Source organism: Pleurodeles waltl, chromosome 4_1, assembly GCF_031143425.1.
Source record: "Pleurodeles waltl isolate 20211129_DDA chromosome 4_1, aPleWal1.hap1.20221129, whole genome shotgun sequence".
Taxonomy (NCBI): Eukaryota; Metazoa; Chordata; class Amphibia; order Caudata; family Salamandridae; genus Pleurodeles; species Pleurodeles waltl.
Window position 1 is genome coordinate 708,992,654 of NC_090442.1, and position 21,253 is coordinate 709,013,906.

The 21,253-nt window shown below is 45.4% G+C and overlaps 1 protein-coding gene across 2 annotated transcripts in view; it reads left to right on the plus strand.

The window, feature by feature from the left end:
* Positions 1-21,253, plus strand: part of IL15RA (interleukin 15 receptor subunit alpha) — a 413,899-nt gene that overhangs the window by 326,811 nt on the left and 65,835 nt on the right. Inside the window, exon 4 of one of the 2 annotated variants that reach the window (XM_069229273.1) lies at positions 19,569-19,811. The exons of the other annotated variant lie outside the window; for it this stretch is intronic. Within the exon in view, the coding sequence (XP_069085374.1) occupies positions 19,569-19,811 (243 nt within the window). The remainder of the gene's footprint in view (positions 1-19,568; positions 19,812-21,253) is intronic. 2 annotated transcript variants of the gene reach the window in all.

A 21,253-nucleotide genomic window follows, 5' to 3' on the forward strand; every position in this document is an offset into this window, starting at 1 on the left:
GTGACGAAGGCAGCCGAGAGGTCGAGGAGGATGAGGGCGACTGTTTCTCCGTTGTCCATCAGGGTTCTGATGTCGTCTGTGACTGAGATGAGGGCGGTTTCTGTGCTGTGGTTGGCTCGGAATCCAGACTGAGAGGGGTCGAGAAGGTTGTCATCTTCAAGGAAGTTGGTAAGCTTCTTGTTGATGGTCTTCTCTATGACTTTGGCAGGGAAGGGGAGGAGCAAGATGGGGCGGAAGTTCTTCAGGTCGCTTGGGTCCGCCGTAGGTTTCTTCAGTAGGGCGTTGACTTCAGCGTGTTTCCAGCTCTCGGGGAAGGTAGCAGACGAAAAGGAGCTGTTGATGATGGTCTGGAGGTGCGGGGCGATGATGTCGTCGGCTTTGTTGAAGATGAAGTGTGGGCAGGAGTCCGAGGGGGCACCGGAGTGGATGGAGTTCATGGTGGCTTTGGTCTCTTCTGTGTTGATGTGGGTCCAGGCGTTGAGGGTGATGACTGGGGTTGTGGGTTCTGTGGTGGTTGGCTGGGTCTGGTGTCCGAAGCTGTCGTGTAGGTCGGTGATCTTACGATGGAAGAAGGTGGCGAGGGAGTTGCAAAGGTCTTGTGAGGGTGTGATGGCGTTGGCGTTGGGGTTGGAGAGCTCTTTGATGATGTTGAAGAGTTCTCTGCTGTTGTGGCTGTTTTTGTCCAGTCTGTCTGTGAAGAAATTCCTTTTGGCGGCGCAGATCAGGTGGTGGTGTTCGCGGGTAGCGTTCTTGAGGGCAGTCATGTTATCTGCGGTGTGGTCCTTACGCCAGGCTTTCTCGAGAGTGCGGCAGGTTTTCTTTGATTCCTTAAGGGTGTCAGTGAACCAGAGAGGTTTTTTGGTGTTGGTCTGTCTTGGGAGGCGTCTGAGGGGAGCGAGGTTGTCTGCGCAGTTGGTGATCCAATTCGTGAGGCTGAGGGCTGCGTCGTTGGGGTCGGAGGAGAAGGTGGGTTGGTTGTCGATGAGAGTGGAGAGAAGCTGTTCTTCGTGGATTTTGTTCCACTGTCGACGTGGGATGGGTTGTGTGCGGAGGTGGCGAGTCTCGCGTCGGAAGGTGAAGTGGACACATCTGTGGTCGGTCCAGTGTAGAGCGGAGGAGCGGCTGAAGGATACGTGGTTGCTGGGGGAGAAGATGGGGTCGAGCGTGTGTCCGGCGATGTGGGTTGGGGTGTTCACCAGTTGCTTGAGACCGAGGTTGGGGAGGTTGTCGAGCAGGGCGGTGGTGTTGGGGTCGTTGTTCTGTTCCAGATGGAAGTTGAGGTCGCCGAGGAGGATGTCGTCCGGCAAGGCAAGGGTGTGCGGGGAGATGAAGTCGGTGATGGAGTCGCTGAAGAGGGCGCGTGGTCTGGGGGGACAGTAGATGAGAGATCCTCTGAGGGTGGTCCTGGGGTCTGTGTGGATCTGGAAGTGCAGGTGTTCGGCGGCGAGGGGGGTGTCTTCGGTGGAGGTGGTGACGTTGATGGAGTCCTTGAAGACGATGGCGATTCCTCCTCCTACTTGGTTGGTGCGGTCTTTCCTGGAAATCTTGTAGCCTTCGGGGATGGCTATGGCGATGTCGGGGCCGAGGAGGCGTTCATCCAGGTCTCAGTGATGAAGGCGACGTCTGGTGCGGTGGAGTCCAGGAGGTCCCAGAGTTCAACGGCGTGCTTGTGGACGGAGCGTGCGTTGATCAGGATGCATTTGTGGTGGTTGATGGCGCGTGGGCTGGCGGATGTGGTGTTTTCGTGGTGGAAGGTAAGTTTGCAGTTGTGACATACGAAGGGTCCGTGGGTACGTTGGGCTTTTGCTTCATAAATCAGTCCCATTGTTTGTTGCAGACTACTGAGGGGACTCAGCATTTTGCAATCTGTTTAGAAACTGAACATTAGGTAGAAATAATAGAATGACATCAAGAAACCACTCGGAATCAGAGGCATAATGGTATATGCGTGGATGTAGCATTATCGTAGAGAAGCATGTGTCAATATAAATACATTGTGCTTCAGATTTTGGAATACACAGAACCGAGGAAACAGACATCATGTCTTCCGAGATTTCTACCACCAGGATTTTGTCCTCAGTGCCCACTGCTTCACCGGACAGCACGTCTGAACTCGGGGTGCTGGAACGCTCTTCAGCCACAATAACACCAGAGAGCAGTTCAGTCGGAACAGCAGCTCCAGAAGAAACCACACTAACATATACCAGCCAACTTGACACATCAGCTGGTGAAGGCTTGTCAGGTTAGTAAGATGAACAAAAGTCAAACATCTGATAAGAACCCATTCCCTGCTAACAGAGCATAGTGATGCATGATGCCAAGCTACTAGAAGCAAGATGCAAACTAACCAGCCAAAATTAATGAAGGAATTGGCCAATCACGTTTCCAAACTCATCTAAGACGCTAACACTTTCATAAAAGCAACTACTAGTGTCAAGGGCTTTATCCATCTGCCATCACTGTGCATAGCTCTCATTCTACATTTGAATTCTTTACATGTGCATGACAACTCTTACTAATCACAGTCTTCTAAAGTGATCAGAACACCACAATAAATAAATAATACGCATTCTCTAATTTCTGCTGCATTTAACAGCCATAAATGCCATTCATAGACAAGCTGTTTTGATGATTATGAATACTCATTGGGAACAAATGGCTCTAATTGTTGCAGGTAACAATTAAGGACAATGTGAGTAATACAAAATTACAGGACTTCACTTGTTGAAATATGAGCAGAGGCTTGAAGGTTTTTTTTTTTAAAGAGTACATAACTGGCAACGCTGCTGAATGCTGTGGTGTGCAACACCAAGGCTACTTAGTCGTGATTCCAACTCTTTCCTCTTTCTTCCACCTCCCTACACTTCCTGTCTCCGTATCTCACTCTTGCAGGTTCTTCCTTTCTCCCTTTGACAATGTTTTCTCACCTTTCTTTCTCAGTCTGCCGAGATTCTCTAGGCCACATGACCATTTATACCACATTCAACTAACATTTTGCTTGTACATACAACATAAGACCATAGTGTTATCTTCACATCCTAACAGCTATCACTGTGGCACAGCTACCTTGCATTTACTAAAATGACCACTCATGTCCTGTTTTGAATCAGTGATAGTGTCACAATCAATGCAACATGATTTTGAAAGGTTGTAATGAGGTACAAACCTTTATGTCACAAGATGTGATTGATGGATTTAGAAATACTAATTCCACAAAATTATATCTGCCCAAAATATTACTACTCTTTTTTTTTTTTTTTTTATCTGTTTATTAAACGCATACTGCACACAACAATACAATAGCTGTTGATAATTTGGGATCCGTTAACACGCTTATATAAATTTACACAGCATTATTACACAGCAAGGTGTCAAAGAAAAAAAATAAAATAAGAAAACTAATGATAATAAGGAACGAGGAAAACAAATATAAAGCAACATAAAAAGTGCAAATCCAAGAAGAACTAAGGAGGAAGGGGGAGCAGCATTCGACATGGAGGCTATGAGTGAACTGTTTGCAGATCTAGGACACAGGTGGCCACTTTCAGTGTCACTACTAGTTTAAATGATCCCTCACGTTGCGAGGGGAAAGAGAGAAGAGGGAGCGCGGTTAATATGTGTGAGTAAAAGGAAGATGGCTACCACAGAGGTGTAGTATATGTCTATGGAAATGACAGGGTGCAAGGTAGGTATGACCGCACGTGATCTGGGTATAAGTAACATACGTGTGTTATCCCCTAGAGCGTGTCTAATTGTGGTGCAGAAATACTTTGCGGGAGGTGAGGTTGTTAGCAATGGGTACAGTTGAGGGGGGTTGAGTTTGGGACAGTATAATTAAAGTGTTGACGATGTTTAGGCATTGTTGTAGTATGTATGTATATTATCCTGCTTACGGGGGATATATATCGTCTCTGGCTTCAATGGCCACCACAAAAGTGTCCCAGACCTCGGGCCGTCTTGGATGAGACCCCTTTGTCGCAGTAAGTGGAGTGTCTGGGCTTCTGCCTGCGCACGGCTATGTAGCTCACGCAGCCAGGACAGATGGGAGGGGACATGTGGGGCTTTCCAGTGCGTTGCTATTAATCGTTTGTGAACCACGAATGCCAGGTCTATAAATTTATGTGTTTGTTTATCTGTTCTGGTTCGGTGGCGTATGCCAAGTAAACAAGAGTCGGGCGTAGGCACCAGGGTATGGGTTGAGATATCTGCAGTGGTCTCTGTCACACGCTGCCAGGCCAAATTTATTGAGTGACAACTCCAAACCATATGAAAGAAGTCAGCCGCCGGTGTGGCGCATCTGGGACATGTCGGTGATGTGCTCGGATATATTCTTTGGATGCGGGCTGGTGATAAATATGAGTGGTGAAGATAATTGAATTGGGTATAACGCAGACGAGGGTTGCGGGATACTGTTTTAACCATTGCGAGAGCGGCGGCCCACGATTTTTGCGTTAATGGTGAAGGAAGGACGGAGTCCCAACGTGCCTTCGCGTATGGCAGGGTGGTGCATATCGGCTCAAGCAATGCTTTATATAGTTTAGTTATAGTGCCTCTTGTGCTACCTATGGTGAGGATGGTAGTGAGTAATGGGGATTCCAGGGGCTCCGTGTCATTGGTGCCCCAGAGATTATGGAGTAGTCGTTTTATGGCGCTATATGTTAGAAAGGCCCCATTATGCATCATTCCGGCGGCTACCATTTCCGCAAAGGTATGCATCACAGACCCAGAATATAAGTCGCCCAGTTGCAATGTGTTTATTCCACGTGTGTTATGGTACATTGAGAGGACTTGAGTGCCTGGTAGTTGGAACAGTGGTAGCAAGGGTGAATAAGGGGGAGAAGAGGCTTTATTCTGGACGTATCTACGCCAGCAAAAGCGAGCTGCTTCTAATAATATTAGTCTAGGAGATGTGGTGGGAGGGGTGGTTAACATTTTAAGCAGCAGTACCTGCGGCGCTATATGTTTTTGCAGCATTGCGCCTTCGACAGAGGGAGTTACTTGAAGCCATGCGGATACCCATGATAGTTGGGCAGCCGCATAGTATCTTTCAAAGTTAGGCATACCCAGCCCACCCGACTCTTGCGGATGTTGTGTTATGGCCAGCGCCACTCTCCGTCTGTCTTTGCCCCAGAGTAAGTCAGTTAGCATTGAATGCAATTTGTTAAAGAACGAGCGTGGCAGGCACAGAGGTAGGGCAGTAAAATAATATAAGAACCTTGGGAGGATAAGCATCTTGGCTATCGCCACGTGACCCATGGGAGACAAGGGGAGTGAGCTCCAGAAAGGTATTGAGCTACGAGTGGAGCCGAGCACCCTATCAATGTTGCCTTCTTTTAAGTCTGTGATTGAGTGATAAATCTGCACTCCGAGGTATTTAAAGGTTGTATGTGACCAAGGTAGTTTATACTGTGGCAACGCCTCATAATGGTCAGCCGGGATGGAAGCGAGGGGGAAAATGCTTGATTTGGACCAGTTAACATGCAAGCCGGAGGCAAGGGCGAAGGAGTCCAGCAACTGCAATACTTCTGCCATATAGGATGAGTGATTGCGCAGGTATATTAGGGCATCGTCTGCATACAAGGATATAATGTGATAGGTATTGGATTCCGGGATGCCCCATATGTGTGCGTAGCTGCGTAGTTTAATTGCTAATGGTTCCATGGCAATAGCGAATAGTAATGGGGATAGTGGGCAGCCCTGTCTGGTGCCTCTGCCTATAGGGAATGCTTCAGAGATAACTCGGCCATTTTTAACACGGGCTGTGGGCTTAGAGTAGAGCGTTTTGATCCAATTAAGGAAACCGGGGCCAAAACCGAATGCCTTAAGTGTGCATAGGAGATAATTCCAACTGAGCGTGTCAAACGCTTTTTCAATATCTAGGGAAAGGGCCACCGCTTCCGAGTTTGTGTTGCTGTGCATTATATGCAGGAGTCTTCTGATATTTAAAAAAGTGCTCCTGCCAGGGATAAAGCCGGATTGATCATGGTGTATTAAACCCGGTAAATAGGGGAGGAGCCTATTTGCGAGTACTTTCCCTAGTAGTTTGCAGTCTGTGTTGAGTAAGGAGAGCGGCCTGTATGATTTGACATCGAGAGGGTCGCGTCCTGTTTTTGGGAGGACGACTATCAATGCCTCACGCATAGAATCCGGCAATTGTAAGTTATGGTGTGCTTCGTTAAATACTTCTAGGAGTGGGTGCAGTAAGTGGGTAGCATGGGAGTTAAAATATTCTACCGGTAGACCGTCGGACCCAGGGGTTTTGTTACGTGCCATTTGTGATAGGGCTAAGCGTAGCTCATCTATAGTAATAGGGCCGTCTAGTGTGTCGATGTTGTCAAGGATAAGTTGGTTTTGAGGGACCAGGTGTAGTGTGTCAGTAAGGTGCTGCTCTAAGGGATGGGGGGGGCGTATAAAGAGCGCGGTAAAATGCAGAGAAGGCATCATTTATGCCTGTTTGGGTGTTAACAATGACATCAGGGTTTAAGCGTATAGCGCCAATAGGAGCTGATTGTGATGGCTGTCGTGTCAGCCAAGCTAATAGCCTGCCCGACCTGTCTCCCTCAGCATGTTGTCTTGTCATGTAGTGTCTATAGTCGTGTTTGCTTAATCTGTTGTCCGCTTCCTTGTGAGCCGCTCTGAGCGAGTGCAGTGTTGTTAGTGTGAACTCTCCGTTATCAATCACATTTTCTGCCCTGCGGAGCTTCACTTCTAAGTCTTGTAGTTCTCTAGTAAGTGCTTTTCTAACCCCCACGGTGGCCGCGAGGCAGTGTCCGCGTATTACCACCTTATGGGCATCCCACTCTATAGCGCGGGATGAGGTTGTATTTTTGTTTTATAGAAAATAATCGGCTAAACTTTTGGCCATATCTGCTTGAAAGGGGGAATCTAGGAGGGCTTCTGGCTGTAGTCGCCATGTTGGTATCCGAGTATGCGTGTGTCCCCAAGCCATTGTTATGCATAGAGGGTTGTGATCCGATATCGTACGTGCTAAGTACTCAGATGAGCATACTTTATGAATGACAGCTGTAGATACAAATAACATATCTATTCTGGTATGTAGTTTATGCACTGGAGAGTAGAAAGAATATTCGCGGTGAGTGGGGTGGTTCACCCCCATATATCACTCAGACCATTGTTTGATGCCCAGTGCGCCAAAGCCTGTGAGGCACGATTAGAAGGGGCTGTGACGAGTGGAGGGAATGAACGGTCTATTTGAGTGTCCAGGACACTATTGAAGTCGCCCCCCCATATACACTCCAAACTAGGATCACTTAGGTTGCCGGTAGAGAGCGTAGATAGGAAGTCGCACTGATTTACATTTGGGAGGTATAGTGCGACCAGAGCCAAGGGGGAGCCATCAATGGTGCCTTCCAGTATCACATGTCTGCCATCTGGATCACACTGTGTGCGAGTCAAAACAAACGGGACCCCCGGTGCAATCCAGATGGCCACACCGCGGGCGAAGGAGGAGGAGGAAGTGCCATGCAGTTGGCCTTTCCATTTAGAGCGTGCATTTTGAAGCGTGGATTTAGCAAAATGTGTCTCTTGTAATAACGCTATGTGTACTTGGTGTCTTTTAAGGAAAGCGTAAACCCTTTGGCTTTTCCGTGGGGTTGCCATGCCTCTGACGTTCCATGTGAGTATCTTATATTTTAAGAACACTTGGTGTGTGTGGGTGGCCATAATGTTTTTGTAGCTATTATGGGACCAGGGGGGTAGTTGTCTTTCAGCCTCATTGTGGCATTATTTTGACGTTCAGCTTCTATAATAGATCGGCCAGTAGTTACTGAGCTATGAGCTGCGATCCTGTTGCTATATTGGACATATCCTATGTGTTTGCTGCTCCTTTTACAATTAAATTGCACTTGAAAAAACCAATCACCTAAAATGAAGGTGCACACTAAAACTACATACAACAACAATTGAATTACTACCAAATAAAAAAAAACAATACCGGTGGTTCCCGGCGTAAGATAATGGTCCATATGAAGCAGGGGGGTGCCAGTGGACAAAACTGCAAAGATGTGGGCCTACCCTGCCCAGGTCTCTTATGGTACAAAAAACAAATTGCGCCAGCCGGAGGGCACCCACGGACCGCATGAAGCCGCGAAGGAACAATGAAAGAAAGAAAAAGAGAACAACAAAAAAAAAACACGTTCGGTAATCAATGGGCAACCAAAACAAGGAGGAGGCATCAGATGGCAGCCAGTCAACAGCAGCAGGTAGAATTTAACTACACATCAGATGTCATCCGCTGTGCGTGGTGTGAGAGGGGGACCCCTTGAGGACTCGGCAGAGTCTGAATTTATATCCTGTTCCAGTTCAATATCTGTTTGCATAGATAAAGTAGTAGGCGAGGTGTTGACGAATCTGGATGTTGTCTGTAGGAGCCAAGAGCATTCAGACTGTGCCTGTTCAGGTGAGGGTTTGGTACCTTGTTTTTTGCGTTGCCTGCGTCCTTGCGTGTAGGATAGTTTATTGTCATCCTGTGTACTTGCGTCTAGCGGGTCGGCTAGGCCCTTGGCATGCAGCCAAGTCCAGGCATCCTCCGGAGTAGTGAAAAAAAAAGAGCGAGTGTCATCTTGTACCCGGAGTCTGGCTGGGAACATCAGCGCATACTTGATGTCATGTTTGCAGAGGCAAATTTTTACCCGGTAAAAGGAGTTGCGTTTTTTCTGCACTTCTGCTGTGAAGTCTGGATAGGCCGCGATCACAGAGTTTTCATAGCTTATTGGGCCAGATTTGCGGAATAACTGCAGGATGAGATCCCTGTCTCGGCAGTTAAGAAATCTTACTATGAGAGGGCGTGGATGCGAACCAGGTGATGAGGGTCTGCCTGGAATCCTATGTGCTCTTTCAACGGAAAAGAACTTCGGGATATTGTCTTTAAGTATTGTGTCTATGAGCCATTGTTCAATAAATAGTTCAGCGCTTAGGCCCTCTGTGCGTTCAGGGAACCCGACCAATCGTATGTTGTTGCGGCGGGACCTGCTTTCCGCATCTTCCGCTCTGCGTTTTAGGGAATCCACTTCTGTTGATAAATGCGTTAGTTGCAGTTGGAGATTTTTCATAGAGCGGGGGAGAGTCGTCGCATCTTTTTCAAGCTCAGACACCCTTTCGGCCAGTGCGTGTTGATCGGTGCGAAGTATATTGAGATCTTCCGCTACCGAGCCAATTTTAGCTTCCAGGGTGGTCTTGGTATCCAGAATAGCTTGCAGTATTTTTTCGAATTGTGACGTGTGTGATTGTAAGGTGAGTTCCAGCTTCTGTAGTGTTGTTTGTGTGGTGGCGTGGTCCTCTGGGGGAGGTAAGGTAGTGAGATCCATTTTTTCTGGGGGCACCCGTACTGTCTTTGGCTTAACCATTTGGTAGGTGCGGCGATGCTTGTGCGTTAGCACTGCGCAAGAACACACAACGGAGGTTACGGTCTCGACAAGTATCTCGGAGATCTGAGAGGTGACTACAGAACAAGTAACTTAGGAATTGGCGGTCCAGTACAATGACTATTTATTTGCGAGGCCAGCAATTTATGATGCCAATGGGGTTTTGTAGTGCTGATGAGATGTGGAAGTTAGACGAGGGTTATAGATGTTCTGGGTGTATGGAATGTCAAGAGAGTAACTAACACAGTAGCGAACCACGGCCCGATAAGTGTCGCCGGGAAGCTCACCTTATGAAGTTGATCGTGCCCGGTTCACCCTTTTCGTCCGGCCCTTGGATGTGTTCTTGCTGCGTTGTCCTTCCTGTGGTGGGGCGAGTTTCAATGCAGGAGAAGAGAAGGGTGTGCTCCTGCTGGGTTGCTCTTCCTGAGGTGAGATGCAGAAGAAAAAGAAAAAAAAAAGGGGGAAAAAGGGGGGGGAAGAGAACCAGCGCAGTTCGAGCCCTCTTGTCGATGGGGTTAGCCCTCCAGGGCCTGGTGGCTGCAGACTGATAGCAGGCAGCTCTCCAAAATGGCGGCCTCGGCCTGTGAGGCCACCCAGCAGTGTATTGTGTGCAGCTCAATGGCGTTGGCAGTTGCTCCCCGCGAGCTCGCACCTTAAAAGTCCAGTAAAAGAGAGACGGCGCCACCGCAGGAAAACCCCGACCGGCGCCGCCTCACAAGACAACTCTCCCTGGGCCTCCCCAGGTCTGCGCTTAGCCCCCGGTGGAGTCAGCAGTCTCACCAGCAATATTCAATGCCGCTCCAGCGGCATTAGGAGGGAGCTGCGCCGCGGATGATCGCCGCAGGCGCCCACCTCCGTAAACAGCTCCGGCCAGCCTGCTCCAGCAGGGCCCGGTCAAGGATGGGAGGCGTCGCCACGGGAAGGGCTCGGCCGGCGCCGCCCCTCAAAACACTGCTCCCCGGGTCCGCACCTCCAGCAGGGACAGCGGTCCCTTTATTTTACAGCTCCAGCCGGCTCGGGCATACGCTCCGGGCCAGCATGCATCCGATACAGCGCCCACCAAGCACGCAGGTCCCGAAACGGGAGCGGGCCCTGGTCGGGCGAACCTACGACGATCAACCAATGCTGCCGCAGTTCCAGCTTCGCAGCTTCGGGTCCATGCGCGGCCCCCCGGCGGCTTTTCAAGCGGCGTCTGACCTCCCCGGGGGGGGAGCCAGGGCCGCTCTGTGCAGGATAATTATTTGGGCCAGGGATCGGAGCTGCAGTTTAGGCTGCCGCTCCGGTCGCCATCTTGGCCACGCCCCCAAAATATTACTACTCTTAACATATATAAACATAAACCCCGCAAAAAGAAAATTACAGATGTTGCAATTATAATTTGGGGGCCAAGGAAAGCATTTAAAATAAACACTGCATACAACGTTGTACTCAGTGTCAATGAGAACCAGGCAGGCGTCCAGGCATCTTAATATACCGCCATAGCCTACTTAAAAGTAAGAGGTCATTATAAGAGTCTATGCTTCCTGTCTTTTGATAGGTTTGTGTTTATTTATCAGGAATTGTACTTAAAACCATGCCATCTGCGTCTACGCTGCAATCTGTTTCCTCCTCTTAGATTTTATTTTATGTTGCCGCAAGGGCCTGGCTTTACTCCAGTCCTTCTCAAGCAAGTCACATTTTCTTCAAAACGTTTATTATCTACACTTCGTTGTTGATGGCATCGTCTCCTATATGAATGAGCCACAATGTTCATTATACCGAACTCTGATCTGGCTTCTGTCTTTATCCGTCACCCTACAAACTGTGGCAGGAGTTACCTAGAAATGTCCATCAGCGTGTACTTTGGGTTTTATGTTCAATTGCAAACTGTCTTATTCAATAAAGGTACTGATGTGAATGAATATGTACTATCTTCACCAAATGGGAGAGAAGAACCTGCCTCGTTTTATTTTCTTATAATTATATTCATCCACCACTAGGCTTTGCGTCTGAGGCCTGAAAGATTTCATCCCAATGCCTTCACAGAAATATTCATTTGAGGAATCCTACATGTGTTCTAACAATAGGGTAGTTTGATTAACCCTGAAGCATTGTGTCATTAACACTTCCGGAATAGTTGTAACCTCTTAAGATTTGCTGGTGATGTGAACGTTAAAAATGCTGACTCCTTGCAAGGCAGACTCATTTTCCGAGGTTGGTTAATTGAGTACCAAAAATTAGGAGATACAACATCTGTTAATTACAGCACTCAGAAACGTCAGAAGTGTTGCACGAAGCACTGCATAAGTAGTTATTATTAGCCTTACTGTCGTTGCCTGCCGGGAACAGCGGCTTGCTGATTGGTCACCCACCTTTTACGGGCAATAGTCTTCGGCTCAGGGCCACAATACTGGGTTAGGCAAATACTTACTCATGATCAGCATGTGACAAAGGTCACTGTTCAATGGGTGAGCCCAAGTCTCAATGTTTATGCTTGGCGGCAGGCAGTGACTAATCTCGATATGCATGTTTTGTTTAGAGAAATTTATTACGTTGTCTCCTCTTATGAGTGTGGTACATAATTTCATATACCACGTGAGGGCATCACTGTGCTTCAAGAGGTTCAGGGCATGTCGAATTATTCTGATAGTGAATATAGTTATTGAGATGGATAGCAAAAGCAGCTGACAAATATCTTCATTCTACAGAGCCTGTTCAAGAGCAATCTTGCTTTTCTGCCGGTGAGAAGCTGATGCGAAGAAGAGAAAGGGCAGGTAGGGGATTGTTGAGGTGCCACGGGGAAATCATAGTAGATCAATTAAAGTGTTCACTAATTTAGAAGAAAATTGATATTTCTAGTTTGTACTATTAGGTGGTTGTGCACTGGCATTTGTAAGAGATTCATTTAAGTGTTCATGAGCACACTGTACCCAGGCAAGCACAGGCAAACATCACGTTTAGAATATAAACTAGAACAGATTACTGTCTGGATATTTCCAATTTATAGAAATTATTTGAAACTGTAATCTTCAATCCGAGGAACTAAATGTTTCTGGGTCTCTGCTTAATGTGGATGGAGAAAGTGGTGACTAATATTTTAGAGATTGTAATTGTTAAAATATTTCATACTATTACTATAATTATTTTTAAACTGAGCAAACACCAAAAGGCTTGGAGTTCTGAGACTATTGGAAGAGACCACCAAATCGATCTAAAAGAACGGAAAAAGTACACTTAATTTACCAAGACAAAAACACTTTTAATGCCTTTATAATGGCCAATAGACTTTCAATCACTCTAAGACTAAAGGGCAGTCCCTTCCAGAGCTTCAGGACACATGTTGAGGAGCATCACCTTGCCATGGTTTCTCTTGAAATGCCCAGGCTGGATTGTAGGGTTGCAAGAGATGATCAACCTATGTTGTTTCTAATCTGTTTAAACATGTAATGGGTGACACAAAATGTTTGAAATTACCCTTCTGTTCAACCACCATCCAGGACCTATTTCTCTGGAACATGGCCAAATTGTTACACATTGCAGGCTCTTAACTGCGATTTTCTACACCCTTTGTTTGAAGAGCTAACATTAGATGAGCAAGCAGGCTCAGGTATGTCAAGGCACAGTAGCTTAGCAATATCTTCACAGAACAATACTATTAAATATTCACCATGGACGTAGGTGACATAGCACACCTTTGCTGCCATGTGAGAGTTCGAAACCAGTTATTGTGGCTGACCGGATCATGATTTCTCACCTGTATGTAAAATTACTTCTAATCCTTCAGAATCAAAATTCACTTGGCTTAGAAGGGGGCTTGATTTTAGTTAAGAGATTCCTATTAATGAAAAATAGAACAGAAAGCAAATGAAAAGTATAAGCAACCAAACATCCCAATTCGCTTCACTAGAGTCTCTATGTTATAAAATAAACATTACCATTTCCAAGGTAAAGATCATATGAAAACCACCTGGTGTGACCCACTAAAAGCCTCTTAGAGTCTCAGAAGTGCCAGCCACCCTCTGTTCCTGATTTCTGCCTTAGTTGCTCTCCAGTTGTGTGCAACCCTTCAGAACCCTGTTGACAGTTCCGGTGGACGCAGTACAAGTTAAGCAACACTTTCGCCCTTCCCTCTATCAATAAATTATCCTCTGTTAATATATGTGAGTGAGTCATTGGGCTCCTGTGCACACTAAACCAAAATGTTGACAACAACAGCCTGAATTACAGTTTGTTGGGATCTCTGAATACTTGAGATTCTGGAGGAAAATATGGAGCAGAGGTAATTAGCTGCATTTCCTACGCTATAATGTCCATCTGGTGAAGGTATTTCTGTAGGAAGGTGGTCTATTTCTAGCATGGTTACCCCCACTTTTGGCATGTTTGTCAGTGTGTTTGACTGTCTATTTGGGATCCTTCTAATCAGGACCCCAGTAGTTATGCTCTCTCTCTTAAATTATGGTTGTAGGATACTGTTAATCCAGTATTTCGCCCACAATTGGCATACTGGTGCCCCCTAGTAAGCCCCTAGTATATGGTACCTAGGTAACCAGGGCGTTGGGGTTCCAGGAGATCCCTATGGGCTGCAGCATTTTTTTTGCCATCCATAATGAGCCAATGCAAAGGCTTCTAAAGGACTGCCATCGCAGCCTGTGTGAAAAGGTGCATGCACCCTTTCACTGCCATTTATACTGCACCAGGTCACTTATAAGTCACACCTATAGCAGGCCGTCCAGCCCTGAGGGCAGGGTGCAGAGTACATGTGTGTGAGGGCACCCCTGCACTAGCAGAGGTGCCCCCACGACCTCCAGGATCTTTTTCCCGGACTTCGTAAGTGCGGGGATGCCAGAACGCGTGTACTGGATGTAGGTCACTACCTATGTCCAGGTACATAATGGTAACCACCCAGCAACCCGTATCTGTCTTCTGGGGTGCAGTACTGACTGTTGTTCTTCACTGGTGGTTCTTCTTTTACACCTTCATCCGGTTTAGCAGGGGCTCCTGTTTTCCCTGTACTCTTTAGTGCTTCTTGGACTTGGTCCCCTTCTTCCACAGGTCTTCAGGTCCAGGAATCTATTGTTGGTGTCTTGCAGTCTCTTTTGGTTCTTGCAATATCTTCTTTCTCGTATTCTTGTGTGTTCTAGGAAAGTTACTGTGATTTACTCCTGCTTTCCTGGGCTCTGGGGTGGGTTCTATTACTTACCTGTGGTGTTTTCTAATACTCCCAGCGCCCCTCTACACACTACAATTGCGTAGGTAGGAAACAGACTTTCGCATTACACTTTCTAAGTATATGGTTTGTGTTGCCCCAGGCCCATTTCTAACTATTGTGATTTTTACTTTTTGCACTGTTTTCTAACTGTTTTTACAGCCATTTCTGCATACTAGTGTATATAATTTGCATATTATTGACCTCCTAAGGGAGTAGAGTCTCTATGGTATTTTTGGCATTTGTGTCATCTAAATAAAGTACCTTTATTTTTGTAACACTGAGTATTTTCTTTCATGTGTGTGAGTACTGTGTGACTACAGTGGTATTGCATGAGCTTTACATGTCTACTAGTTAGGCCTTGGCTGCTCATTCACATTACCCCTAGAAAGCCTGGCTTCTAGACCTTACATTTCACTAATAAGGGATAAGTGGACCTGGTATGAGGTTTAAGTACCTTAGGTCCCCACTACAAACCAGGCCAGCCGCCTACACTTTCCACTGTTTGATTCTACTCAGTTTCTTCCAAAAAGTAGTAGAATATCAGTCACCAATGAACTCTAATTCAGGCTCGAGTGCAGAGAAAACATGACTGTAACATGGCCTCTGTGACGCAATGTATACACGTTATCATAAGTTGCGCAACTCCCGCTCCTGGACCGGAAACACACATTGAAAGTAATAGTCATAACATAAATGAATGCAAATACCTAACATGTTCAAGTTTAATACCAACAGGAGAGGTTATTTCTGATATTCTCTGGCTCGAAACTCAAGGAAGTGTCCTGCAGGCCATCACAGTTTTACAAGACTGAAGGCTAGCATTATGCATTCAGGTCAAGGATTTGCATCACTTTTGTGGCACAGTCTCAACGAAAAATAATGTTTGATCATTTACCAAGCCACACAAAGCCAATTTATATTTGAATGTCCAGAATCCTTTGAGAAGGAGGGAAGGCTTGACTCACCATAGTGTCCTGTACTGCCCGCATACACAGGGTACGCTGAGAGGGCTCTAGGTGAGATCTGGGCCAGTTGATGGGAAAACCCAGATTGAACAACCATTGAGTCCTGAACCACAAGTGATGCAACAGCAACTCTGGAGACTTGGCTTTGATGAGCCAGTTGTTCAGGTGAGAGAATATTGGTATTCCCAACCTTTTGTGATGAGCTGCAACCTTTGCCATCACCTTTGTGAAGACTCGAGGAACATAAACAAGTCCAAATGGGAGGAATTCAATCTAATAATGTTGAGACCCCACCATGAAGCAGAGATATTTCTTGTGTGACTGCAGAATAGGGATGTGAAAGCAAACATCTTGCAAGTCGTTTGAAAGAATCCAGTCTTATTTCTCCATTGTTAGTAGCACCTGAGCAAGGGTCAGTTTCTTGAACTTTTCCTGTTTGAGAAACCAGTTCAAAACCCTGAAGTCTATGATCGGCCACAAATGACTGTCCTTCTTGGGGATGAAGAAATAACATAAATATCATCCGTGACCCCGTTCCTGTTCTGGAACCAACTCCACTGCACCCTTTGAATTAAGGATTGGACCTCCTGTTGGAGGAGCTGAAGATGTTCTAAAGAAAGCAAATTCTGTTGGGGTGGAAAGGGTGAGGGAAATTCTTGGGAAGGTACAACATACCCCTTTACCACAATATTTGATCCCATTGTTTGGTTGTAATGGCTCTCTACTGATGTAGAAACTGGGACTTCCATCCTCCCACCAGTAAAACATACTCTAAAATGGGAAAACTAGGGCTGCCTTCCTGCATTGTTGGCAAAGGAGGAGAAAGAGGATTAGTAGGAAGATGGGAGAAGGGGAACTGCTTGTTGCCTACCCCTTCCACGCCCTCAGTAGATTCTATAGAGGGGGTTGGATGACTGCTGCTGTTACCCACAAAAAGAAAAGCTTCTGGCAAAACCTCAGAATCTCTTAAATTGCCTGTAGCCATTGGGCTGCGATTGATGACCCAAAGAAGGAGCTGTTGTCTTACTCTTTAAAACATTCCAGGGCAGAAACTGCTTTAGCCCCAAACAATTAAGAGCCATCTAATGGCAATTCATCAGAGAATTTTGCACATCCTGGGAAAACTCAGAACCTCACAACCATGTGTGCCTTCTGGTAGAAACTGAAGTGCCCATTGCTCTAGCCACAGAATCTGCAGTATCCATCCCCAACTGTATAACTTGGTGGGCTCCAGCTTGGCCATCACTCAGAAGTTCAGAAAGATGTCCCTGAACATCATCAGACAATTTTGTAACAGCAGACGTAACAGAATCCAACAAAGCATGAATGTGACAGCCCAACAGGCAAGTTGTGTTTTTGAACTTCAATGCCACGCTGCTTCCATCTTTTTGGATTCTCTATTTGCAGGTGAAGAAGGAAGTGATTCAGGAGTCAATGTTGATGAGCATGAAGCCTGAACTAAACTCAGATGAAGGCTGAGAAGACAAAAAGACTGGATCCCCTGCAGCTGGAGTTTGACAATGAGTAAGAATGAAGTACCTCAGTCAGTATATTTGATTTTACTTCTGTAGTAGGAAGAAGTAAATCCAACATTTCCGCTACTTTCCTCATACTGAATGATATAAAGTGGTGTCCGGAGGTGGAATACCTTTTAGAGACAAAAATTCCCATTTTCGAGACATATCCAAACTACTTGCGCCTCAACCCTTCAATGTTTAGGTCTAATAAAGGCACAGTTGTTTCTACAAAGAAATATTGTCCTTCTTTCATAAGCATTTGAGCTTCTCTCCTTTATCTTTCTTGAAATGTCGGCAATGGCACTGGAGATGCAAGAAAAGGCACCAAAGCTTGTGATATCAGTACGGAGCTAGTCAGTGCTGTAGAAGTTATTTGCGGTGTTGGCAAAACCTCAGCAGGTAGAAGGATTAAAAGTATTGAGTCCCTTTCCTATGAATATCCATCAGCCAGGAAACCTGGGCCATCGGCATTAAGGGCATTAAAGGCACCCCTTGGTAAGGCACTGGAAAGCCTCCCGGAGAACAGAACTGAGGACCCATGGGGGGCCTGCCAAAGCATCAGATGGAGTCATGGCACTATTAAAGATTCTAATCATAGAATCCAAAAAGTGGCTAGGATCCGCACCTGGAGGTGGGAATGCTGGATACACCTGCGCCTGCTGAGGCTGAGGAACTGGATCCAAGATTGGCTCTGTGTCCTGAGGCTGAGGCAAAGTCAGCTGCGGTACTGAACCCAAACTCGGAAATGGCACTGGAGACGGAACTGGAATTACATTCTGTCAATGCTCTTCTGAAGCCATACGTGAAGATACCAACTTCAGCGACTTATCTTTTGAAGAGCTGTGTTAGGAGCCATGACACTGCTTCTTATGTTCCTTCCTTGACGATTTTGATGAATGAGGAGACGGAGTCTTCGACCTACAACAAGACTTTGACGACCCCTCTTTATATGACTTGTTCTGGCCATGAGCAGCTTTGCCTCTCTTTGTTTTAGGGCCTTCGGATTCATCCATTGACAATTGTTGACATCATGATCCTTCCCTAAGCACTAAAGACACTTATTATGAGGGCCAGTAATAGACATCTGACCCCCACAGTACTTGCAGGGCCTAATTCCCAATTTTTGGGGTGCAGACATTTTTTTGCACAAATTTGTCAAATTTGAAAAAACCTCGAAAAACTTGACAGTTCCCTAACGGTAAGTTAATGAAAAATGTCAAGCATCAAATGCACAGAAAAAAGGCAAGTGATGTCAGAATGCCAATAGGTGCTTCTTATGGCTCCAGTGATGTCACCTGCAGAGCCATGTGGTTTCCTACACATTTGTCGACGTGGGACAGCTTTCAAGAAAAGTTTCTATGCAATGCTACTGTATGGGGTTATTCAAAAGGTGAGGAATCCACAGGTAAAAGTATCCATCAGATAAAACCTATTTACAAAGGTATTTTCAGACAAATATATGTGTATGACTATGCTACTTCTTTAGTGCAAACCTAGCCAAAAAGCAGGAGCGCTGTACATGTTCAGAGACAAGCATAGAAACATTAATGTTTGAATATACCTCCATTTACACTAGCCAGTAATCCATAAAATGACTCTTTTGGCACATCTAAATGTATTTACGACTCCAGATATTTCTGCCATACATTTGCTCTTAAAGCCCATTCAAGGAGCCAGAGGAGGAATTCCAAGGTGTGGTTTGTCTTGGAAGTTTGGGAACTCCCTCATACTTGTATTGTTGAGGGCATTCTCAAACTGTGATCTGATCCTTGGCTGTCCTGGAAACGTTTGTAAAGTTACTGCTGTCAAAGGCCAGAGTAACTCGCATTCCAGGATGGAATGGAGAATGGACCACACCCACATTTGGTGGGAGTGTAGAGGAAGGCCTTTCTCCAAAGGGAAAATACTTCTCCACATATAAAATGAAGTGCACATTTGCACAGGGAGCTAAATCCCCTCATGCGGAAATCTAGATCTCATTGGAGGGGTCAAGTGACATTCCAAAAAGTACACCTGGAAAGCTATACCTGTTGCAACACGTCTTGCAGGCTTCTGGGAATGTTTGTGAAAAGAGGTAAAACTGTAAATGTATGCTCAAATAGAGATGTAAATCTTCTTCCATACTTCTATGGCCCTTTTTGTGAATAGGTCTCATGAGAGCTATTGCAAAACATGCACATCGTATTTGTGACTAAGGCACCTGCTTGTTTTTGAGATGGTGACGTGTGTAATGCACAATAATATATATTGGGGTTTCCCTTTATAAATCAGTCTCACTGTCTGTTATAGATCAGTAAATCATGTCTCAGGTTTACTACTACAAGATTGAGGGGACTCAACATTTCGGTAATCTGCTTCAAAATCTTTTATTAGGTAGAAAGTATAGGATGATATCAAGAAACCAAAACAGGACATAGGTCATTTCTAACACTGAATCAGAAGACATAATTGTTTATGTGTGGATGTAGCATTAACGTAGAGAAGCATGTGTCAACATACATACATTGTGCTTCAGATTTTGGAACACACGCAACCACAGAAGCAGACATCATGTCTTCCGAGATTCCCACCACCAGAATTTTAACCTCTTCAACATGCACAGCTTCATCTGAGAAGACGTCTGAATTTAGGGTGCCGGAACATTTTTCAACCACAATAGTACCATCAGAGAGAAGTTCAACTGGAACAGCAGCTCTAGAAGAAACCTCACTAACGCATACCAGCCACCATGACACATCAGCTGTTGAAGGCATGACAGGTTAGTAACATGAACAAAAGTCAAACATCTGATAAGAATCCTTGCTGATAGAGCACAGTGATGCATAGTGCCAAGCTACTAGAAGCAAGATGCAAACTAACCAGCCAAAATGATTGAAGGAATTGGCCGATCACTTTTCCAAACTCATCTAATACGCTTTAATAAAAGCACTTACAAGTATCAAAGGCAAGTAGAAATGGAAAAGATGTTCTTTATCCATCTGCCATTACTGTACTCTGCTGTCATCCTACATAGTCTTCCTTTATAATTGCATGACAACTCTACCTAATCAGTCTTCTAAATTGATCAGTAGATCACAATAAATAAATAACATGTATTCTTTAATTTCTGCTGCATTTAACAGTCATCAATGCCGTTCATAGGCGAGCTGTCTAGATGATTATGAATACTCATGATGCAAAAAAGTGTAATTGTTGTAGGACACACATAGACAATATAATACAAAATTACAGGACTTCATTTGTTTAAAAAAATAATGTGCTGAGGCTCAGATTTTTTTTTTTTTAAAGAGTCCACCACTGGCGATGCAGCTGAATGCTGAAGTGTACAAATACCAAGTCTACATAGTCATGATTCCACCTCTTGCCTCTTTCTTTGACGATCCTACACTCCATTCCTACTTACTTTTCTCTTGCAGGTTCTTCTTCATCCCACTGTTTCCTTCTGTCTTTCCTGCCGAGGGTCGCTAGGCCATGTAACCATTTACTATCGCAGGTTGGCTTGTCTTGGAAGTTTGGGAACTCCCACATACATGTACGGTTGAGGGCATTCCCAAACTGTGATCTGATCCTTTCCACAGTGGAAATGGTTGTAAAGTTACTGCAGTCAAACGCGGAAGTAACTCCCATTCCAGGATGGGCAGTGTAATTAATAACCTCCACATTTGCTTGGTGGGTACAGGAAGGACATTCTCTGAAGGGGAAATATTTTCCCCGCAGAGAAGTAAAAAAAAAAAAAAACTGCACATTTGCACAGAAAGCTCCATGGCTTCATGGGGAATTCTAGATCCCACTTGAGACGTTAAGATGACATTCCAAAAACGACCCCTGGAAACCTTTACTTGGTGCACCACTTCTTGCAGACTTCTAGGAATGTTTGTGAATAGAAAAAAAGACTGTAAATGTCTGCTCAGATAAAGGTGTAACTCTTTTATGGAGTTTTTTTGTGAATAGGCCCCCAAGCGAGCTGTTGCACAACATGCAGATCTCTTTTGTGACTAAGGGCCATATGTACGAACACTTTTTCCCATAGACACAGAATGGGTTGAAACCTTTGTTACATCAGGCCCTAAGTGACCTGCTTGTTTTTGGGATAGTCGCATGTATGTAATGCACAATGTTAAATATTGGGCTTTTGCTTAATAAATCAGTCCCGTTGTTTGTTAACGGATTAGTACTTCAGGTTCATTCCTACAAGATTGA